This window comes from Plectropomus leopardus, chromosome 12 (assembly GCF_026936395.1).
Source record: "Plectropomus leopardus strain MGB_pleo_1.0 chromosome 12, ASM2693639v1, whole genome shotgun sequence".
Taxonomy (NCBI): domain Eukaryota; kingdom Metazoa; phylum Chordata; class Actinopteri; order Perciformes; family Serranidae; genus Plectropomus; species Plectropomus leopardus.
In genome coordinates this window covers 17,000,480-17,020,666 of record NC_142187.1, presented here as the reverse complement: position 1 = coordinate 17,020,666, position 20,187 = coordinate 17,000,480, and the positions used below count along the sequence as shown (strand labels likewise).

General features: G+C 39.9%; 1 protein-coding gene across 4 annotated transcripts; it reads left to right on the top strand.

The window, feature by feature from the left end:
• Positions 1–1,920: 1,920 nt before the first annotated feature.
• LOC121951010 (uncharacterized) lies at positions 1,921–20,174 on the top strand. 4 transcript variants are annotated; one of them, XM_088085309.1, is made up of 20 exons: positions 1,921–2,066; positions 4,720–4,773; positions 5,546–7,550; positions 8,713–8,845; positions 9,546–9,666; positions 9,790–9,894; positions 10,830–10,920; positions 11,009–11,152; positions 11,378–11,431; positions 11,954–12,054; positions 12,926–13,054; positions 13,207–13,303; positions 13,392–13,461; positions 14,160–14,296; positions 14,386–14,615; positions 15,616–15,681; positions 16,991–17,195; positions 17,385–17,477; positions 18,227–18,415; positions 19,490–20,174. In XM_088085309.1, exons 3-20 carry the CDS (start codon positions 5,808–5,810, stop codon positions 19,736–19,738), a joined length of 3,957 nt encoding a protein of 1,318 aa, XP_087941435.1. In that variant the 5' UTR covers positions 1,921–2,066; positions 4,720–4,773; positions 5,546–5,807; the 3' UTR covers positions 19,739–20,174. The 4 variants fall into 4 exon arrangements, with proteins under 4 accessions (XP_087941435.1, XP_087941436.1, XP_042353104.2 ...); XM_088085310.1 differs by having other exon boundaries at positions 4,720–4,866; XM_042497170.2 differs by lacking the exon at positions 17,385–17,477.
• The last annotated feature ends 13 nt before the right edge of the window (positions 20,175–20,187 follow it).

Here is a 20,187-nt window from a genome sequence, read left to right as displayed (position 1 = left end):
AGAAGGATTGAAAATTATAAATGTTACTTAAGTTACATTTTTGATACTGATATTAATATATGACATTTTTTCATAAAGTAAACAAACACCTTCAAAGAGTCCCTTAAAGATCCAGTGTGTAGGATTTGGGGGGATATATTGGCAGAAATTGAGTAAAATAATAATAATTATGTTTTCATTAGAGTTTAATTAACTGAAACTAGGAGTCCTGATAATGGCCCACAGCTAGATGCCATTATATCCCACACATTAGACAAGGAGTCAGCAACCTTTTCTATCAAAAGAGCCACTTTTGGCTAAAACAAAACAAATAAACAAAGAAAAATCTGTCTGGAGCTGCAAAACATACTTGAGCATTGCAATGACACGTACCACAGCCTGTTAACTATAAATTACCATTTAAACATTACAAATAGGTCCAAATGAGCAATAATTAATGTGTGTTTACCATACGGTGGTTACTCTGCAATGTCTGTTTACAATTATTTTGTACTTAAAACTTTGCAGTGTTTGCGGTGCAAACAAGCAAACAAATCTGTCCTGGCACTATCAAATTCTCTGTTTTCCTCCAGGCATTTTCTGTTTTTGGATTTAAAATCTTTAGGTAGCCTAGTTTAATCAGGAGACTCAAGACTAGCCACTGCTACTGAGGTTTGGCAAAATGCGGAAAAGCTGTAGATGTATGATGTACATTTTAGTTAAAAAAAAATGTTCAACCTTTTTGTTTTGTTAGGTGTGTTGCTACATGTGTTTATAATAAAGAATGTAAGAATCACTATAAACCTACAACAATGGCTAAAGAGCTGCATGTGGCTCCAGAGCCACAGTTTGACAACCCCGACACTAGACCTTTAAGTGAAAGAATCCTTTGTAAGAAATGTGATCAAGTTGCACAAGTACTAACCAAGTGAGTCATTTTACAGTTCAGAAATAAAGTCATCAGTCCTCTCTGGTAAAAAAAAAAAAATGATGTAATGGGGACATTAATCTAAAACACATGTTTGTTTCTTTTTATTTATCATCTGACATAAACCCAATACTGATACAGTGTCTGAGGTTCTAGTAAAATCAAAAGTGACAGCAAAATGTGCTTGTGTGTCGTAAATCTGTTTTTTTCTAGAGTACAGAAGCCACTAACACTGATTTTGAATCACAGTCAAAAAAAGACTATGAAAATATCCAGCTAAACATCAGAATGTAACATCCTCATGTGACTGTGAGGAGGAAAGGACACAAACTTGTGTAGAGGTCAAGGTGACCTGCTGCTGTGAGAGAAATGGGCGGTAAGGATTATGTCGGCACACACAGATCTCCTATATTTCTCATCTTACCTGCCTGTAATTATAAATACCACTACTGAGTAGTGGTGGTAGTAGGGGGGTACTTATAGTACTCATATGATTGCCATCCGCTTTCACATCAATCCAGGTTAAATTTCTGCCTGCAGTCTTTGTCTCCATCTACTTTGCCACTTTCTTGCAGCCTATAACTCTCCAAATTTACTTTACCACCCACCCTGACATCACTCCCTCATTTTCCATCTCTTCTTCAATTCACTTTTCCTCCCTCCCCTCCCTTAGCCTCATTCGAAAGAGGGCTTTTGTGATTGGCCAGTATTTATATCAACTAGGTCCCAGTGCCACCTGGGACAATGGTCTCCAGTCAGATCCAGGTCACAATGAGCAGAACCATTATTTCGACTCTGCACCGATCAGTCCAGTCCAGTCAAGTCCAGTCCATCTGCCACACGAGCCAGCTTCACAGACAGACATAGGTACTGCACCGACTCACCCAACGGCATCACACACACACACACACACACACACACACACACACACAGGTAGGCACACACATACATCAGCAGGTGCTGCATCACTGCTCTCGTTTGCCTCACACACAAACAGGTAGACAGTGTGAGATCTGGCTGACTGCACTAACCTGCATCATGCACACAGGTGAATATTCACACAAAGCTTACCTCTGAGCCCAGGAGGACCTTTGTCTGAGTGCTATCGGTTTTCACAGCAGATGGCAACCCTGGCAGTGATGCTGGAAGACAGGTAAAGGTAAGTGCATGTAACCTGCATGTTTGATAGAAGTGTAATACGACAGTGATTTAGACAGACAGACAGACAGACAGATAGATAGATAGATAGATAGATAGATAGATAGATAGATAGATGGCACTGAACTGAAGCAGTAAAAATACAGTGATACATACATCACACTAGAAGAGACAAAAAAATATATTCATAAAAAAACAAACCTGGGCGTATTCTGTAAGAACAATTGACATATATATATATATATCTACAGAATATCTATAGAATATACAATACAAAGAAAATACTATTAAAAAAAGTTAAATATACAAAATTAAAATACTAAATGCTTAACAATATTAAAATATACTATAAACATAAAATACTATAAACATAAAAGTGTGCACATTGGTAGAAGTTTAGAATAAGTATACAGTGAAGCAGACTTGCAGAATGATTTGTGCAAATTCACAGGGTTCCCACAGCTTTAAGAACAAGGGATTTAAGACTTTTTATGACTTCTTGAAAGTCAATCAGAATGAAACTTAAGGACCTATGAACCCACAAACCTCTATCAGTTACTTGAGACAAGGGAGATTTATGCTCAAATATGTATTGAAACATAAAATGTGATTTTTTTTTGTTGAGAATTCTTTATTTTTTTTTAGAGATTTTACAATGAGACATCAGAAAACCAATTCCTAAAAATCTTACTTCCCATGCCTCATCATTTTTAAGACTTTAAGATTTATTTAAGACAGCTTTGTATAAACAAGGCCTTATTTTTTTTAGATTTAATGCCTTGTAAGGCTTTTTGAAGATTTCATGGGGACCCTGAAATTATTTTGTGCAAGGTAGGAGTAACAGGACTATGTAGTTGACAGCTGTCCATTAGACAGAGGTGAGGTGTTGTGCAGGGTTACTGCCTCGGGCAGGAAGGATTTCATGTACCTGTCCTTGTGACAGCGGATTATATGTGCAGTGTGTGATGGCAAAATCTAAATGACTGGCTCTTATGGAGAGCTGCCATGTAATAGCAATAAAAGCAGCATTTGTTATGATAGTAAGCATCACCCACACTATATTAGCCTCCACACTTTGTCTCTAGTGGGCTACAAACGGTCATTTAAAACAATGAAAATATTCAACAGGCTGAACTAAACTGTGACCAAAAGGTTCATATTAGCTGCTGTAAATTATAAGGCATGAATTTAACAATTGGCCCTCCAAATGTAGGCTAACTCGCCCCAGTGTGGGTACCCACTCACCGTCAGTGTTTCACGGTTACTGGAGTAGTTTACACAGGATTACCGGAGGATAATCCATTTACAGTATTTAGAGACATGAGTCGCCATCTGTCTGTATTTATCACAGCGAGGGAGCCGTCAGCACCGGCTGACTGCAAACAAAACACTCCTACGGTAAGATACAACCGTGGAAAACAGCTAGCATAAAGGTTAACCGGCTAATTGTTTCGGTTAGTTGTCGGTTGGTTTATTGAGGCGACCCAACCTTTGTCTCGCGACCTTTAAACTGCGCGCGCACTCCAGACAGGTTGTTGAGATTTGCTGCGTTCAAATGCTGTCGGAGAAATCACGCTGTGATTTTGTATGGCGATTGACAGTGCTGTTTTATTTTGTGGTGCACTGCAGGGTGACAGTGAAGAGAGGACAAAACACACCAGCCTTTAAATTGAGCTTATTTAACACTATATAACTTAGCAAGTTGAGTAAACAATACTAAAACGTATCAATTCTAGCTTCAGTTCTTAATTTGATGCATAATGGTATACAATATCTGAAAAAAGGCAAAATCACAGCTACTGTTACTAAGGGACTGTTTGTTATTTATGGGAGAGAAGGGTTGGTGCAAAATGGGGGAGGGCACATACATTTTTTTTCAAGCACTGGGGCATGTTCGATTTAAAAACAATGTGCATAGTTTTGCGACAGTTGCCAGGTTAAACAACGTGTTTCCTCAAAACAGTGTGAAAAGTATGTGTATTGGGCTTTGAGGTATGTTTTCTCACATTTTGTGGGTGTGTCAGAGGTGTCCCAAATCAGCAGTGACATTAATATAAACCAAATTCTGGTATATCTTTACTTATTGTGCATAGATTTTTGGTTTTTACTCCACACTTGCTTTGGCAACATAAATCTAACTTTTCCCATGCTAATAAAGCCTCTTTGAATTATATTGAATTAAAAGGCGGTGCACCTGCGTAACACAACAGTGTTAAATGAACCACTGATTTAATTTGAATGAACTTTTTGCCACGTTTTTTTTAAAAATTATTATTATTATTATTATTATTATTATTATTATTATCATTAGACTATTATTACTACTATTATTATTAGGCTTAGGGGGAGAGACATTCGACTTTAAATTGTTGTATTTAGTATTTATTTTAAATGCCCTAAAAATCACAAGAGGGGTTTCATACTATACAGTAAAATATCATGTATTTTCCCTCAGTAACTCTGTGAGGCTCAAAATATAATAATAATAAGAAGAAGAAGAAGAAGAAAAAGAAGAATAATAAGAATAATAATGGAAGTCACACCAAAGTCACTGCATACTCTGATAAGTAACGCACAGTCCCTAAATGCGCATTTTCCCCTAACACATTCGCCATGTCACTGTGTTCTGTCCTTATCCGTTTATTTTCCGACAGCACGCGAACGCAGCGGTTGTCCTGAGGTCTTCGTTGCGGCTCCAAAGGTTGATTGTAAGTAACTGTGAAACAAAAATGTCTGATGGCTTCGTTTTTCTGTGTTTTGCCGGTGCACGCCATCGTTAATCCTCCCATTTCGCAGCGAGTGTGAGTAATGAGGCTGAAAATTGCTGATTTTAATTTTAGCATTGATGGCTGCAAGTCATGCCACTTGATAGTTTGTCTCGGCAGTAATTAACCCTTGAAACCTAAACAAATTGACTTGATTCTTTACAAAACGTGTGAGGACGGCGACAAGCAATTTAACTAGAAATGTTCCGAAAATTTGCAAGAAATCAAATCAGTCAAAAAATTAGAAGAAAAACGCCTGCCTAAGCCAAAACAAGTTTAACAAGTTAAAAAACAACAACAACAAAAAACAAGAAAATAACCTTAAGAAAGTGCCTTTAAAAAAAAAAAACAAAAAAAAAAACATTTTTTTCTTGTAACATAATTATAAATATGTAATTAGGACATTTTTTTTTAATTTTTTTTTATTAATATCTGATAATACCCCCAAATAATTTCCTTGGCACATTTTAGTCATTTTCTTTGCAGTTTGCGGGACATTTCTTGTCAGGTTGCTCATTATGATTTTTCAATGTGTTTTTGAAAGAAATCAAACCAATTTTCGCAGGTTTCAGAGGTTTAAATGCTAATGAAAGGCAAACGCAGCACAAGAAAAGTGATGTTGATGAAAGTGTTAAATGGTTAATGACATGCTGCGTTGTACTACTTAACCTCATTGAATGTGTTGTTTCACCTTTTTCTCACACCACTGCTGCAGGACACTCTTGCTGTGGTGATGAATTAATATACATGAAGACTACCTGATGACAATGACGTTTCCAGATCAGGAGCCTGCCTTCGTCACCTGCTGTCACTAATGAAACCTCTTAAAACACACTAGCTCTATTCTCCAGCATATTTCTTGCCTTATTGTTACCATCGTGCCAGCAAATCCTCAAGCATTATCCACTTGCTCCACACTTGCCCAGGTCAATCCTCCTCCACAGTTTCTCCTCACTCAAGGGAATCTCCATTCCCAAATGATGCGGACGGACAGCAAAGGCCGAAGTGCCTCCCCTCACAGGATAACCTACAAGTCTGACTTCCATGCCATCAAATGTTCATTCGACACTGCGACCAGTCTACAATCAGGGACCAAAGCTGCTGCTGTCCACCCAACCAGGCTGCCAGATCCCAAAATGTCCCACACCAGCACCAGCACAGGCAGCAGAGGGAGGGTCCACAGCACAAGGGGGACCAAAATCAGAGACAACATCTTCCTGCAAATGGACAACCAGCAACTGAATCAAGATCCAGTGCAGAGTTCTGGCTCCACACCTTTCCTTTCTCCTCACAATCTCAACCTGCAGCTCCAAACTTCACCCTTCTCTGCACCCAGGCGCTCAGTCATCAGCTCCTCGTCTGTTCTGAGCACTGCGGCCAACATGTCTACTCCTGAATCTTCCCTGCTAGATAAACCATCCAGATCAGAGGAGATAGTGGATATAGACAGAGCTGCTCTGGCTCAGAAGTTCTCTGTAACCCGGAGGTTGTTTGAGACCAAGGTGATGGAGGTTGGAGCTGGTGGAGGATATGTTTGTAAAGGTACTGGTGGCAAGGGAAGCAAGGGGATGGAGGAGGGGATAGGTGGTGTCAGCTTGGTGGAAGAAAAAGAAAACAGATGTGGGGAAGTGAATCATACAGAGGAGGACAGCGTTGATAAAGACAAATCCATAAACCTACCCATCATAAATATTTCCTCGCCAAAGCCTCCAGCACAGGCCTCGCTGACAAGGCGCCCTAAATCTCCTGTACCGCACAGCCCAAGTGAATCATCCAACAAATCTCCCTCCTATCTCGACAAACAAACCATAGACTCACAAACAGAGGACGAAAGGACAGCATCTCTTGGCCTCTGCTTAACCCCTGAGGAGCCAGTGAGGGCAGAGCTAGTTGATGTAAAGAACATGTCATCGGAAAGCGATGAGAATGAGGAAGAAAAGGAGCAGAAAGAGGACAAAAATTGGCTTAAAGATGAGGAGGAAAAGTACATGAACAAAGGTGCAGGAGAGCGTGAGCAGGAGCTGGTGGATGATGTTTTTGAAGAGCCCAGCGTGGAAACGTCAGGGTCGTATTCACTGGAGAAGGGCTTTGTTCCTTCACAAGAACAACAGACGGAGTTATCTGCCAGCATGGCGTGTCAAACAGAGATTCACAATGACAGGGAGGACGGTGAAGACAAGTATCAGCAGGTGAATGAAGAATGGGAGGGTAAAAGGGAGGGGCAGGACAGACAGTTTACTGCACAGGCTGAGAAGTCAACAGAAAAGGAGAAAAAAACTGTTGCAGGAGTGGAAGAAAGTGCTGGACGGACCGAGAGGGGCATCATGCAAGAAGAAGGTAATGACAAGGAAGCTGAGACAAAGAGGGAAGATGGAGAAGAATGTAAACAAAGTCAAGAAGCGAAAACAGAGAAAGATGATGGTGCAACATGTGAGCTGCGAGAGGAGGTCAAGTGTGAGGAGAACAGAGAAGGTGGTGTCGGAGGAGGCAAAGTGGACCAAACAGGATCTGCAGTCATCTGTGGGATTGAGAACAAGGCTTTTGTGTATGAGCAGGAATCCCAGTCTCACACAGAGCACTTGAAACAGGAACTGGAAAACTCTACACATGCAAATTTACTGCAGTGTGAGGAAATCCCCGGAGTGCCTGAACTGACCGATGATGAGGATGCAGCAGAGATTGCAAAGAGAAAGGTCAGGTTCTCCTCAGCACCAATCAAGGTAAGGAGAACAAATGATCCAAAATCAGGCTTTCTGCATTTATTATTCATTTAACTGACAGCTGCAGGGTCACTTGTTTCTAAATCCCTGCATTTACAGAAGCTCTTTATTGTAGATTTGTGTGACTGTCGGTTTTAGTTGGAGTTTGAATCCATATAAGAGAAGTGTTAGCCCAAAGCCATGTTTCTAATCCATTAGAGGAGGAGTAAAAGGCAAGATCCCACATGCTTCATTCTGTCAGTGCTTAGCTCAGAGTTGCCTCAATATAAAAGCAAAGAAAACATTCCTGTGGGTGTGAATGGCATTAATCTGGCTCAGTTCATCAGAAACTTTAGTAGCAGCGGTCCGTGTAGTGTCATATTTTTTAATATGATTACGAGTTAACACTTTGCTGAAGTCTGTGCACTTCTCTCTTTCTGACTCTCACACTCTTGACAGATTTGCCAACATAAACAGTGTCTTGTTGTGTCAATAGCTGCAGATGGTTGGCTTTACAGTCTGCTCTGTGATGAACACATGTAAAAGCTGTCAGTGCATGAAACAGTATTTGCAGTTGAGCTAAATTTGACATTGGTGTTAACATGAGCTGAGGCCGCCACAGTGACTTAAAGGGGTAGTTTGGATTTTTTTTTAAGTGTATTACACAAGGTAGATGAAGGTCGACACCCCCCCAGTTTACAGAAATAGGCTATAGTGCTGACATGGAAGCTGAGCAATGTACTGCTGTGGATGGGTTTAGCAGCAACATGTATTTCAGCCACCTAAAAAGTCTAAATCAGTTTGAGTGTACACTTTACTTAGAATATTTTCACTGCTTCACCTTGCCATCAGACAGCCATTTCTAACAGGGCACTGCAGATGTTATCTATGCTCTCTTCAAAGACACCAGACTCTTTTGACAAAAACAGTAATTTTACTTTGCAGAGCATGAGTTGGTGGTCCACCCTGCCCCCATCGGTTAGTTCATTAGTTGTAGAATCGTAGAATATATCTTTATTGTCCACCAGGGTGCAAAAGACAACATAATAAAAGACAGAAAAGTAGTACATTGTTTAGCATCTGTGTCGGTACTCCTGCCTGTTTCTCTAAACTGGGGGCGTGCCGACCATCCAATGTCACAAATATTTTATCTCTAAAGCTGATACTGAATGCTGTCTTTCAGGTGTACAACACTTATTCGAATGCGGAGTACGACAGACACAATGAGGACATTGACCCGGTGTCCGCCTCGGCTGAGTTTGAGCTGGAGAAGAGAGTGGACAGGATGGACGTCTTTCCGGTGGAGATAGAGAAAGGTGTCTATAACTGCTGTTTCCCACATCTGCCGTTCTTTGTTTCTTTAAGTCTTTTTGGTGTCTGTATGTGTTTCAAGTCCACATCTGAACCTAGAAGAAAAAAAAACGTGAAAAGAAATCACGATGGTCTTATCTAGTAGCATCACTCTTAGAGATCTTTCATGCATTGGAAATTTACATTTAATATGTAGACTTATCACAACGTTAACACCTTCCACTTTTATTTCAAGTAGAGCTGCCATGATTAATTGATTAGTTGTCAACTTAAATTAAATTAAAGTAATTGCCACCAAATTTGGTAATCAATCATTCTGTGTCAATTTTTCATGGACAGAAAGTCAAAATTCTCAAATTCCAGCTTCTTAAATATGAACATTATCTGGTTTATTTAATTCTCTAACACAGTAAACTGAATATATTTGGGTTGTGGACAAAAGCAGACATCTACATATAGTATACTAAGAGGCCATCTTTGACTCTGAGAAACACTGATCGACATTCTTTTTTTTTACCATATCCTAACATTTTATAGACCAAACAATGAATTAATTTATCAAGAAAATAATAAACAGATTAATTGACGATGAAAACAATCATTAGCAGACCTAATTTCAAGTAGCAGGTTTCTCCTTAGAGGAGCTTTTATGGTGCCACCTAACTAATGATGGTAATTTGTGGATAAATTCCTAATGTATTTCAGGGGACGAGGGTCTGGGCATCAGCATAATAGGAATGGGCGTAGGAGCTGATCAGGGACTGGAAAAACTGGGAATCTTCGTCAAGACAGTCACCGAAGGAGGAGCAACACAGAAGGATGGAAGGTACATTTCAACATCAGTCTATTGTTTACTGCAGAGTATGTGTGGCTAAATAACATGAGATTCCTTTTGTTTGTGTGTGCGTGTGTGTGTGTGTGTGTGTGTGTGTGTGTGTGTGTGTGTTAGGATTCAGGTGAATGACCAGATAGTGGAGGTGGACGGGGTGAGTTTGGTCGGAGTCTCCCAGCTATTTGCAGCCACAGTCCTCAAGAATACGTCAGGTCTTGTCAAGTAAGTCATAGATAATGTTTCCCACTCTTTGTATACACCGCTGCTGCTTGGGGAGCGTGGTGGAGTATGAAGTCTTTCCCATTAGTGATTTGGAGACATGGTATCACAATGCATTTTTTTTTTTATAAATAAAAACTGTTTCACTGATCAGCAACAGAGTCAAACTCCTAAAAGGTTGTTACGTAATTAGAGTTATTTAAAGATGAAACACTGGTAGCAAGATAAATCTATTGTTTCTCTCTTTTTGATGTTGTTTTAAAGACTCACACCAGTCCTTTAAAAACATCACCTTGGATGCTTTACCCTATTAGCTCGACGTGATATATACTTGTCATTACTGGCAACCATTTTCTAAACTATACCACAGTGTTCAGATTGTCTGCCAGCCTTTCACAAACACTAAATCCACATTAGTGGCACTTTGAAGAATGCTTCATCACCTGAGAGTTCAGATCCGGATGCCAGCCAGCAAAGCTTTTGATGCCAGAAATGACTGCATTTTTTCTTCAAAACATCCATATGAGCTTTATGTTTGTCCAGTGAAATTCGGGGTTTCAAAAATAGGCTTTCAGCGACAAATCTGTGAATGGGTGTAATGATTTTTAGCAAACCCTCCAAAAATTTTGCATATTGTCCTCAAAAATATGTTCAAGAAGATACTGATGAATCACAGACTTGTGCGTAAAACGTGAGTACGCATGGTTTAAGCACAGATTTGTGCGTACGCACGGTTTGGGAATGAGGCCAATTATCTTTAGATTTGAGAGACTGTGGCCTTTTCAAAGTCTTCTAGTGTATCGTAGACATTAGCTGCTTCAGTTTCAGTGTTTGTGCACGCTTTCACACGGTCATAATTTACTGTTATTAGCAACACCTGTGCTTTACCTGGTCATGCGATTGCTCAAAGCTTGCCCTGATTTCTCTGTTCGCTGCAGGTTTTTCATTGGCCGAGAGAAGGAGGGCGTGGAGAGCGAGGTAGCTCGGCTGATCAACGAAAGCCTGGAAATGGATAAAACATCCAGAAAGGTGTGTCTCCTAAAAGAAAGAGTTGATTGTATGAATTAGTGCGTGTGGTTTGATTTCCTTGTTTTGTGTTTGTTTGTTTCATATGAAGAAGGGACAAGCAAGCGGGGATGAGGATACTGACGGCAGCTTGTCAGAGAAGTCAGTGGCTGAAGAAGAGGAGGAAGATGAAGAGGAAGACGTGGCTGTTCTTTCAAGTCTGGACAACTACCAGCTCTGCCTCAAATACCAGCAGGTACTTCATGCTCATGAGCATTCGTAAACAAGGTGTATACACCAAGTCTGCCGTTTTTTATCAGGTCAGTGCTAAATGAAAACAGGACACTACAACAGAGAACGTGTCTCAGAATACAAATACTGACAAAATGTCAAAATAGTAAAAAAAAAAAAACCCAAAACATTTCTTTTCCTAAAAATTGTAATACAATCAAATGGTTTTTCACCGTTTCTGTTTTTATAGCTTCAGTCAAAACTACGAAGCAGAACAGCCAAACTTCACCACGCCAGAGAAAAGGTAGGTCACTCTGCTGAGATTGAGATCGCTCTCTAACACACACACACACACACACACAAACCAATAACTGTATTCACTTTAACACACTACCTTTGCATCCACATTTGGAACAGTCTGACCCATTTTAACTGTGTATGAGAAGGCTCGGCGTGGAGTTACTAGGACACGGGCCGTCTTCCAACACTTCTCCGCGTCAGCCCTGCTTTTTCTGCCTTTGCCTTGAAGTAATCACCGCTGTGACATAATTGGGTTGGCAAAAGCCTTTCAGTTGAAAATCTGGCTTTCTTCTCCCCAACTGTGTTAGATCAGTGAGTACTTCATTTGTTGTGTCAAAACTCCTTGAAGTAAGAGGATTGAAGCAGTGCAGTTTTTCCAACTCTAAGAATAGTTTTTGGCATGTGGTGTACAACAAAAGGGTTGTGTTTTTGCCTTTTGATAGTGCTTTCTTTCCCCTTGTGCATACTACGACATTAATCACGGACATTCATATACATAATGTTTTGCTTTTACCTGTCCGTCAAGTTAAAGGCTTGGGAGGAGCAGCAGGCCCATTGGGAGAGCCAGAGGGCTGATCTGGAGCAAAGAGCAGAGGATGGAGAGGAGAAAGCTGAGAAACTAGAGAAGTACAATGCAATACACTCTATGCTCTGTCTCTATTTGTGTCCATTTCACTGTAGTGAATAAAAAGAAGTGTATTTTGCCATGGTAGACACAACAAATGATTAATTTATAAGTATATATGATCTAGCGTTAAAGCACAAATCAAAAACACATTTTTCCTCCTACCTATAGTGCTGTTTATAAGTCTGTATTGTTTTGGTGTGAGTTGCAGACGGTTGTAGATATCTGTCTGACTTCTGTCACATATGATGGAACTACACGACACTCAGCTTTTGGTGCTTAAAGCGCCAAAAATATACATTTGGAAAAACTCAGCAGAAATGTTTCTTCCCAGAAATCATGACCTGGTTACTCAAGATAATCCACAGACCTTTTTGTGAGCAATTTCATGTTGGAACAATTTTTTTCTACCACACACATGTACTTAAGGATCAGACGCTCGTGACAGCACAAGATGTAAACATTGATGGTGTCCTCAGCTGAGCTGTAATGTTAGCTAGCTCAGAGGTGCTCGGTGAGCTAGTAGTAGATGCACACTTCCTTCTTTCCAGTGATTTGCAGGTGTGATTTCATAGAAAAGAAATAGTTCCTTCCTAAAACTGCTCACAACCAAGTCATAATTTCTGCAAAGAGACATTGCTGCTGTGTCATCTAGTTCCATTACATTTGGCATCTCGACAGCCGACATCTCCAACACTCTACACCTCACAACAAAACAATCTCGACTGATAAACAGCACTGCAGGTGAGAGGAAAAATTGTAAATGCATTATTGATTTGGGTTGAACTGTCCCTACATGGGTGGGAGCCTAAAGCCAAATGATCATGACATAAAATATTATCAAAATGATAACGACGTCACTCTTTTGATCAGGTATTGGCAAGAGGCCCAGACATTGTGCAGGGTTGTGAGCCAGCGACTGGCTGATGCCCAGAGCCAAACAGAGACCCTAGAGATCAAATACAGCAAGGCCAAGAGACTGGTCAGAGAGTACCAGAGCAGGTATGCATCCAGTCCAGTTTATCACTCTGACAATGGGGAATATTGTTTTATGAATTAGCAGTGTATTTTGTTAGCTAGTAAAATTGTGTGATGTAAAATCCCCTGCATATATTTGGAATTAAACTTTTCAAACCTTGTTTTTTTTCTTTCAGAGAGGAGGAGAGGGAGAACAGAGAAGCAGACTTGAGAGGAGAAATGGTGGAGAAAGATAAGCTGCACAGAGAGACAGTTGAAAGACTGCAAATCCAGGTGAGAGGACACTTCTCAGGCCTGTATGGATTTACTGTACTGAGTCTGCCATTTCTCTGTAGTCATTGTTTCACACTGCTTATCACAGATAGCACAGCTAGAGAGAAAAGAGCCTGCACCTGAAGGGAAGAACCACTCTGCAAACCCATCAGTCACAGGTAAGCAGCTAATTTACTGTAACTGTAGAGTGTACCATATATTTGACTGTATGTCGCTTTGATTTTGTGTAGCTGCTGGCAGTTAAATATTTAAAGTTTTGACATGAAGTTACTTCAATAGATTCAGAAGAATCCAAAGCATTTTGTGTTGTTTGATCAATGCAATTAAGGTAAGAAAATGAAACCTCCTAGGCAGAGGTTTTGGTCCTGAGTCACATGACTTGGACTTGAAACAGGCTTGAGTCACAATTTGATGACTTTGGACTTACCTTGATAAAGTCATAAGAATCACCACTTGCCTTAGACTGTAACACCAAAGACTTGCGAATTCACTTGGACTATAACCTGTTGACTTGAAAATATGTGATAATCTCCCTGAAGCCCAAAGATTAAAGTATTTTATTTTTAAAAAGTACTACAAATCAATTCATTTCCTTTATTTCCTGAATCAGCTCATATTATCGTGCTTCCTTCTTAGCAAGTCAGCACTTAATTCCCTAGATCCACTTTGTCTGAACATGTACAAAAACTACACGGTAACAAAAGTGAATTGCAATAAAACTTCCAACTTTTAAAATACAAGAATGGCTGTGCAGACACGTTTGTGACTTAATTGCAACTGTAAAAACAATGACTTCTACCTGTAAATGAAAACCTGCTGTTTGACTTAGTAAAAATGAACTGTGGTTGTGTCTCAGGTCCAGACTGGTATATTCCAGTTCCAGATACAGGACGTCTAGACTCCAGTGCTCACATAGCCAGAGCTCAGCTGGCCCAGAAATCTAAACGCCAACCGCCCTCTCGAGACAAACTCAGAGAGAGCTTTAGAAAACAAGTAAGAGACAGAGCTCTAACATGTGACCAGCACTAAAGTTGCTTACTTCCAGCTGTGAAACTAACGCACACGTCCTCCATCGCCTTTAGGAAGATGAAGTTCACAAATCGCAGGAGAGCCAGCCACTGTGTGCTCCCACAGCGCCGCAGAGGAGCAGCAGAAGTGACCTGTCCAGCACCTCGTCTTTCTCAGCCCTCAGTCCTCAACCTCCCACCAGCTCTGTCTTCACCCCTCCCATCTTCATCACTGACACCGTCACTCCCTCACCACGCAAATCCTCCACATCCAGGAAGTCCAAAAAGAAATTTCCTGACTTCAGGTGACTTTTTGTCTTTTTGTCTTGGATTTAGATCATAATACCATCAAATATTTGTCTCATATTCTCCTTATTAAAGTATTAAAGTAGTTTATATTTAGATTCTCTGTCAGCTTTATTGGCTGGTTAAAGAGTGAATTCTGTATTTTTCAGCCTAGACCTTTTTTAAGTGATTATTGAAGAAAACTATTTTTGAAATTAATGAATTGAATGAGAGCACTGCAGCTGGCTGCAATGTAACCACTTTGGGCAATAATGCACTGTCAATTTACACCCAAGAAGTGCTTGTTTCCACAACAGAGAGGCTCAGATTGATGTTTGTGTCTAACAACATTCCTCCAGAGGTCACCCTTTTTTTATTGAAGAGTAAGATCATTTGTGTTTTGTCAGAAACAACCTCGAAATCACTCTCACCAAACTCTTTTTTAAATTATCAAATAAACAGCAATTTTAATCATCATAAAACACACTTAATTCAAAGTCAACAGAAACAAAATATAACTCAGAAAAGCCGTCATGATCCATCTTTCCACTTTTCCAACAATCACCAACTCTCTATATACACTACAATGATTGGGTTATTTCAGTGGAGTTTGGTGGGATGGCAAATGCCATTTCAGGTCTGGTTTAAGAATTTTTTTTTTTTTTTAAACTCCACTCTTTAACAAAAAGGCCTGTCTCTGTAGGGATGTAGGGATGCGTTGCATAATATCGTCAGACAGAAGGATAATAATAATATGAGCCCTTCAGTGGCAACGATGAGCCCTTTAAGTGAATGTGCATGGACAGTGCACTATTGCCCCCGGAGGCTACAATGCAGTAGGTTTCACCATTGCCAGCACTATGCAGCACGCTGGCTCAATACTGGACCAGTTTTAAAAAGTTGTTGTTCTCATTAGACACAAAAACATGGGAATAAAGGGTCCACGTTGAAAAATGGGTGATTTTGTTGGTGGTATTCTTGTTCCTGATGCTTTTAATAATTGGTCTGTTTCTTTGTCAGTGGCCTTCGCAAGTCTCTCAGCAAAAGGAGAAGTGAAAAACACAGAAAAAGTTCCATGAACAACAGGTGTGAAATCACATATACACAAAACCAAACTGAGCAAAATGGGTTTCTGACTTATATAACATTAAGCTAGCTATAACTGACAGGTAGAAATAATCTCCTGGTTTTCTTCACATTTTTGACAAGATCTGCATCCATAGTTCCCCTGCAGAGCGACGGTAATTAGCTACCCAGTGGGATACACACACTGGGATCCACATGCATGTACGGCCGTACTGACTACTAAAAAGAGAGTACAGCCCACACAGAGGGAGCGTGACTTCATTCACTGCTCAGGACGCCATTAAACCACTATAGTCTGGGTTTCCACACATTTTTGTGGACAAAATTTCAAAACTTTTCCATGACTTTAAAAAGACCCATGATATGTTATTTTTTCTTGCTCCACTTGCCCAGCATTTTTCAAGCACATCAGATTCAAACATAATTTCAGCTAGATGGCATACATGAAGGAGAGACGAGACACAGCAAAACTGAAGAAACGTACGGGACGGTAAACGAAACATTGTAACGCATTGACACACATTAGGGGCGGTAATAGGGGGGATAAATGTTATGAAGTTATGAAATGCATCTGGTAGGCTGTGCATTTTAAGCATACATTTATACATAAAAATATTTGTTTAATATATATTGATATTAAAAATGGACAGAAGATTTAATTTCTTGAACAGAGGTGCCGATGATTACCAGCGATTTGACACAATCACCAATCAGACAAATTTCTTTTGCACTAACTAAATTTTTTGCAGGGAAGAAGGATACGTAATGGCCCAAACAATGTTACAGTATGATATGTAAACATTAAACTATAGTAGAGTGTTAGTAGACATGATTGATTCACTACTGAGCTGAGTTTTCTTATGATTCCAAGAGACTTTAGTTTTTTTTACATACAAACTCAATGTGGTCTTTCCAAGTAAGAAGTTTGCAGAGGAGACTTGATTAATTTCTGTATTATTTATAAAAAAGTTTAGCATCTTCCTTTGGATAACTCTTGTTTAACTCTTGTTTTGTTTCTGTAAAATTTAATTTTTTTGACATTTAAAGTTCATTTGAACCCACTTTTGAGTACATGACAGGAAATGATTGGCTTCTCTGATCAAGGAACCAAAGTTTGCTGATGATAACACAATATTAGTATCATCTGCTAAGAGGATGTGAAATGCTTTTTTCAGATATCATTGCTACATCATTTATATAGATTAGAAACAACAGAGGCCCAAGTAAAGAGCCTTGAGGCACTCCACAATTTACAGAAATAAAGAAATTACTTAATGAGTTAACATTTAACTGTTTTTATATCTACCAGAGGGTCATGTGGAGACCTGGTGGATGAGCCCGCTGGAGTGTCTCCGTCAGGTTCGGTCACCTCAATGCCCTCTTGCCTGCCCTTCCCCTGGTTTGGAGAGCGCGGGAGAGAAAAAGAAGTGGGTGTTGAGAGAGGCAGGGAGAGACTCCGGTCTGTGTCCAGCAGCAGCTTACCGTACCTGACCACCACAGGAAGAAGAGATCAGGTAAGAAAAGATGTTACAGCCTTCTTTCTCTGCATGCCAGCCTCCTCCTGTCACTTTCCAATCTATATACAGCTCTAGAATTCCCATAAAATAGAAATCTCTTTTTAAATAAGCACACGCATGGGTGAGCATGCAACAGATGTGAAGCAGAGTGTGCAGGCAGCCAGGGTGTTTGTCTCTTGGTTCCAGAGTATTGGCTCTCCAGTGGACAGCTCCAGCATGGTGGGTCATGTCTCTGATCACTCCCTCTCAGGACACACTTTCACCTTTTCCTCCACTGAGGTGAGTCTGTCCTTCCCTTCCTTTTTATGCCTCCCCACCAGCAATAGCTGAGGACGGCGTTTTTGAGTTGCCCATTCGTCCGACCAGCACATTCTTGTGAACAAGATATATCAACAACACCTGGAGGGAATTTTTCAAATTTGACACAAATATTCACTTAGGCTCAGTGATGAGCTGATTAGATTTTGGTGGTCCCTTAAAGTCTTACAAGGCCTAAAATAAGTCTTTAATTGGTAAATTAATCTTTCAAAAGTCTGAAGAATGCTCAGTCATGGTTAGTAGGATTTTATGAATCAGGGTCACTGTGTTCATGCATCCGTCTCATTTTTGTGAACGGAATATCTGAAGATGGCATTAGGGAGTTTCTTCAAATTTGGCACAAACATCCTCTTGGATTCGAGAATTGAATAATTATAACCTAGTGGTTGCTGGTCAAACATCAAGGTCACGGTGACCTCGTAAAAGCTCTTTTTGGCCCTAACTCAAGAACCTCGGGTACTCACATTTAAAATGTGCTGATATTCATGTTTTCTCATCGATGGATGTAAACTGTAAGTGCAACTTGACTGGTGCAGGGAGGCACACAGCCACGTGGCGGTATTTCCAGTTTTCTTCTTCTTACCCTATGGAGCACTCATTGTCCAATCTTTTCTTCTCCCTAAGCCTACTCTCTTGCTTAATTACAGTTTCCTCTCATTTCTATCCTTCACTTCTTCTCACTCTGCGTATTGTCTCTGGTGTCCTGTCAGACATTGGACGATGACCCAGTTCCCACCAATAACAACAACCAGTGGCAAAGTCGACCCGTCTTGGAGTGGGACAACCAGCAGGTGTGTCTGTGGTTAATCGCCATGAACATGGACGAATATGCGTCAGAGTTTGCTGCAAGAGGTGTGGATGGGACACAGCTGCTCAACATGGACAGTGAGAAGCTCAAGGTGAGCAGATAATGAAAAAAAAAAAATATATCAGATGTGTTAGGCAGAGACATATGGGTCACATTAAATTAGCCACTCTGGGTTTAAGTTTAACTTTCATTTATTTAGTTCATATCCATAACCTTCGAACAAATGAGCCGTTTAAGGAACTGGGGAAATGTTTTGTTTTTACATTGATTTTATGATTTCAAACTTAGTCAGTTAATGATTTGGTAGTCTTAATGTCAGTAGAAAATGTGGAAATTTTAAAAGGATTGTTTAAACATGCATAACACTTTGGTTATTCTCTTGAGCGAGACTGCTGTAGAAAGCTAGTGGGCACTTGTGCACCTTCCAGTGTACGTCCACTAAAAGTGCTTCTTTTTGCCACTGACAAGCTGAGATCATTATTTTAAGTGCCTGACAACATTAATGAAAGAATTATTTCAGAGATGGACCTTTTAATCAAAGTGTAAGAGCTTTTAGGCTAACCAGAACAGACACAAAATCACTATTTCCAAATTCACCATACCCTAAACACCATTTTATCTTCATAAAACACACTTCATTCAAAGTCAACAAAAACAAAATAAAACACAAAAGTTGCCTTGTTTTGTTTTTCTACTGTTCCAACAATTACCAGTTCTGGTTTGGATGAATTAAACCCTTAATTCACCCAGTCAGATATAAAAACATGCTGGCTCTATACATGCTAAAATTGCTGTTTATTTTAATGGACAAATGCATAAAATAAGTGAAATCCAAACCATTAAAAGAATAAAATAATTGAAAAAAAAAATAGAAAATAGAGTCCAAGATAAAATATTAGTTATCCCTTAAAAAACCCATTTGGTGCTCTTTGTTTACCACAAGAAACTTCAAACATCTCTGCTGCAATTTCCTGCTATTTACAGTTGATATGGCGATATCTGAAATAACATAGAAATGCTTTCAACTGGTAATAAGTACTTTGCTGAGATAGCGTCTGTCCCCTTTTAAGAACTGAAATCTGGTTTGTTAGAAGATCACTAACCTGACGCTGTCCAGTAGCTTCTGTTTGACTTTACGTGCCCTGTTCCTCCTCTCTGTTGTCAGGCTCTGGGGGTGTGCAGTCAGAGCGACCGGTCGGCCCTGAAGAGGAAGCTGAAGGAGATAAAGAAAAGAGAGGAAAAAGGACAGAGGAAAGGAGAAAAGAGGTCAAAAGAGGAAAAGGAGAAAGAGAAGAATGCCGTTTTGGATAAGGAGGGTGGGGACAAAGAGAGGGCGAGGATGATGATGGAGGGGAAGTCTGTAAAAGATGCCATACACAGCGGGAAAACTGTACGAACTGAGTCGCTCTTGTAAAAGGAAAGAGAGGTGATGTCGGAGATACACCACCAGCATGAGGGCGCGTTTGCAGCCTAACGCGCACAAAAATACACTTGAACCCATTTCTGTTCAGTCAATAGAAACGGCTAAATGTACTGCACATATCCTCTCGTTTTTCACATCTTTATAGCAATCATTTAGGATACAGACCATAGGTTGATTTTAACTGATAGATCTTTGGACCAGAGCAGATGTTGACTCCAGCACCAAAGTTCACAATCACAGCAAATGCGTAACTCTTTGTCAGTTAAGTGTGTGACAAACCACTGTTCCAGAGTGACATTTTTTAAAAATCCTGAACTTTAAATTATCCTTAGAATGATTTTAATATTATAAAGATGTGCTGATTTAGGCACTCAGGTATTTGCTGTAAATGCTTTTTTATGTCTTAATAAATAATGATTTAAACTTCCTCCTGTTGCCTT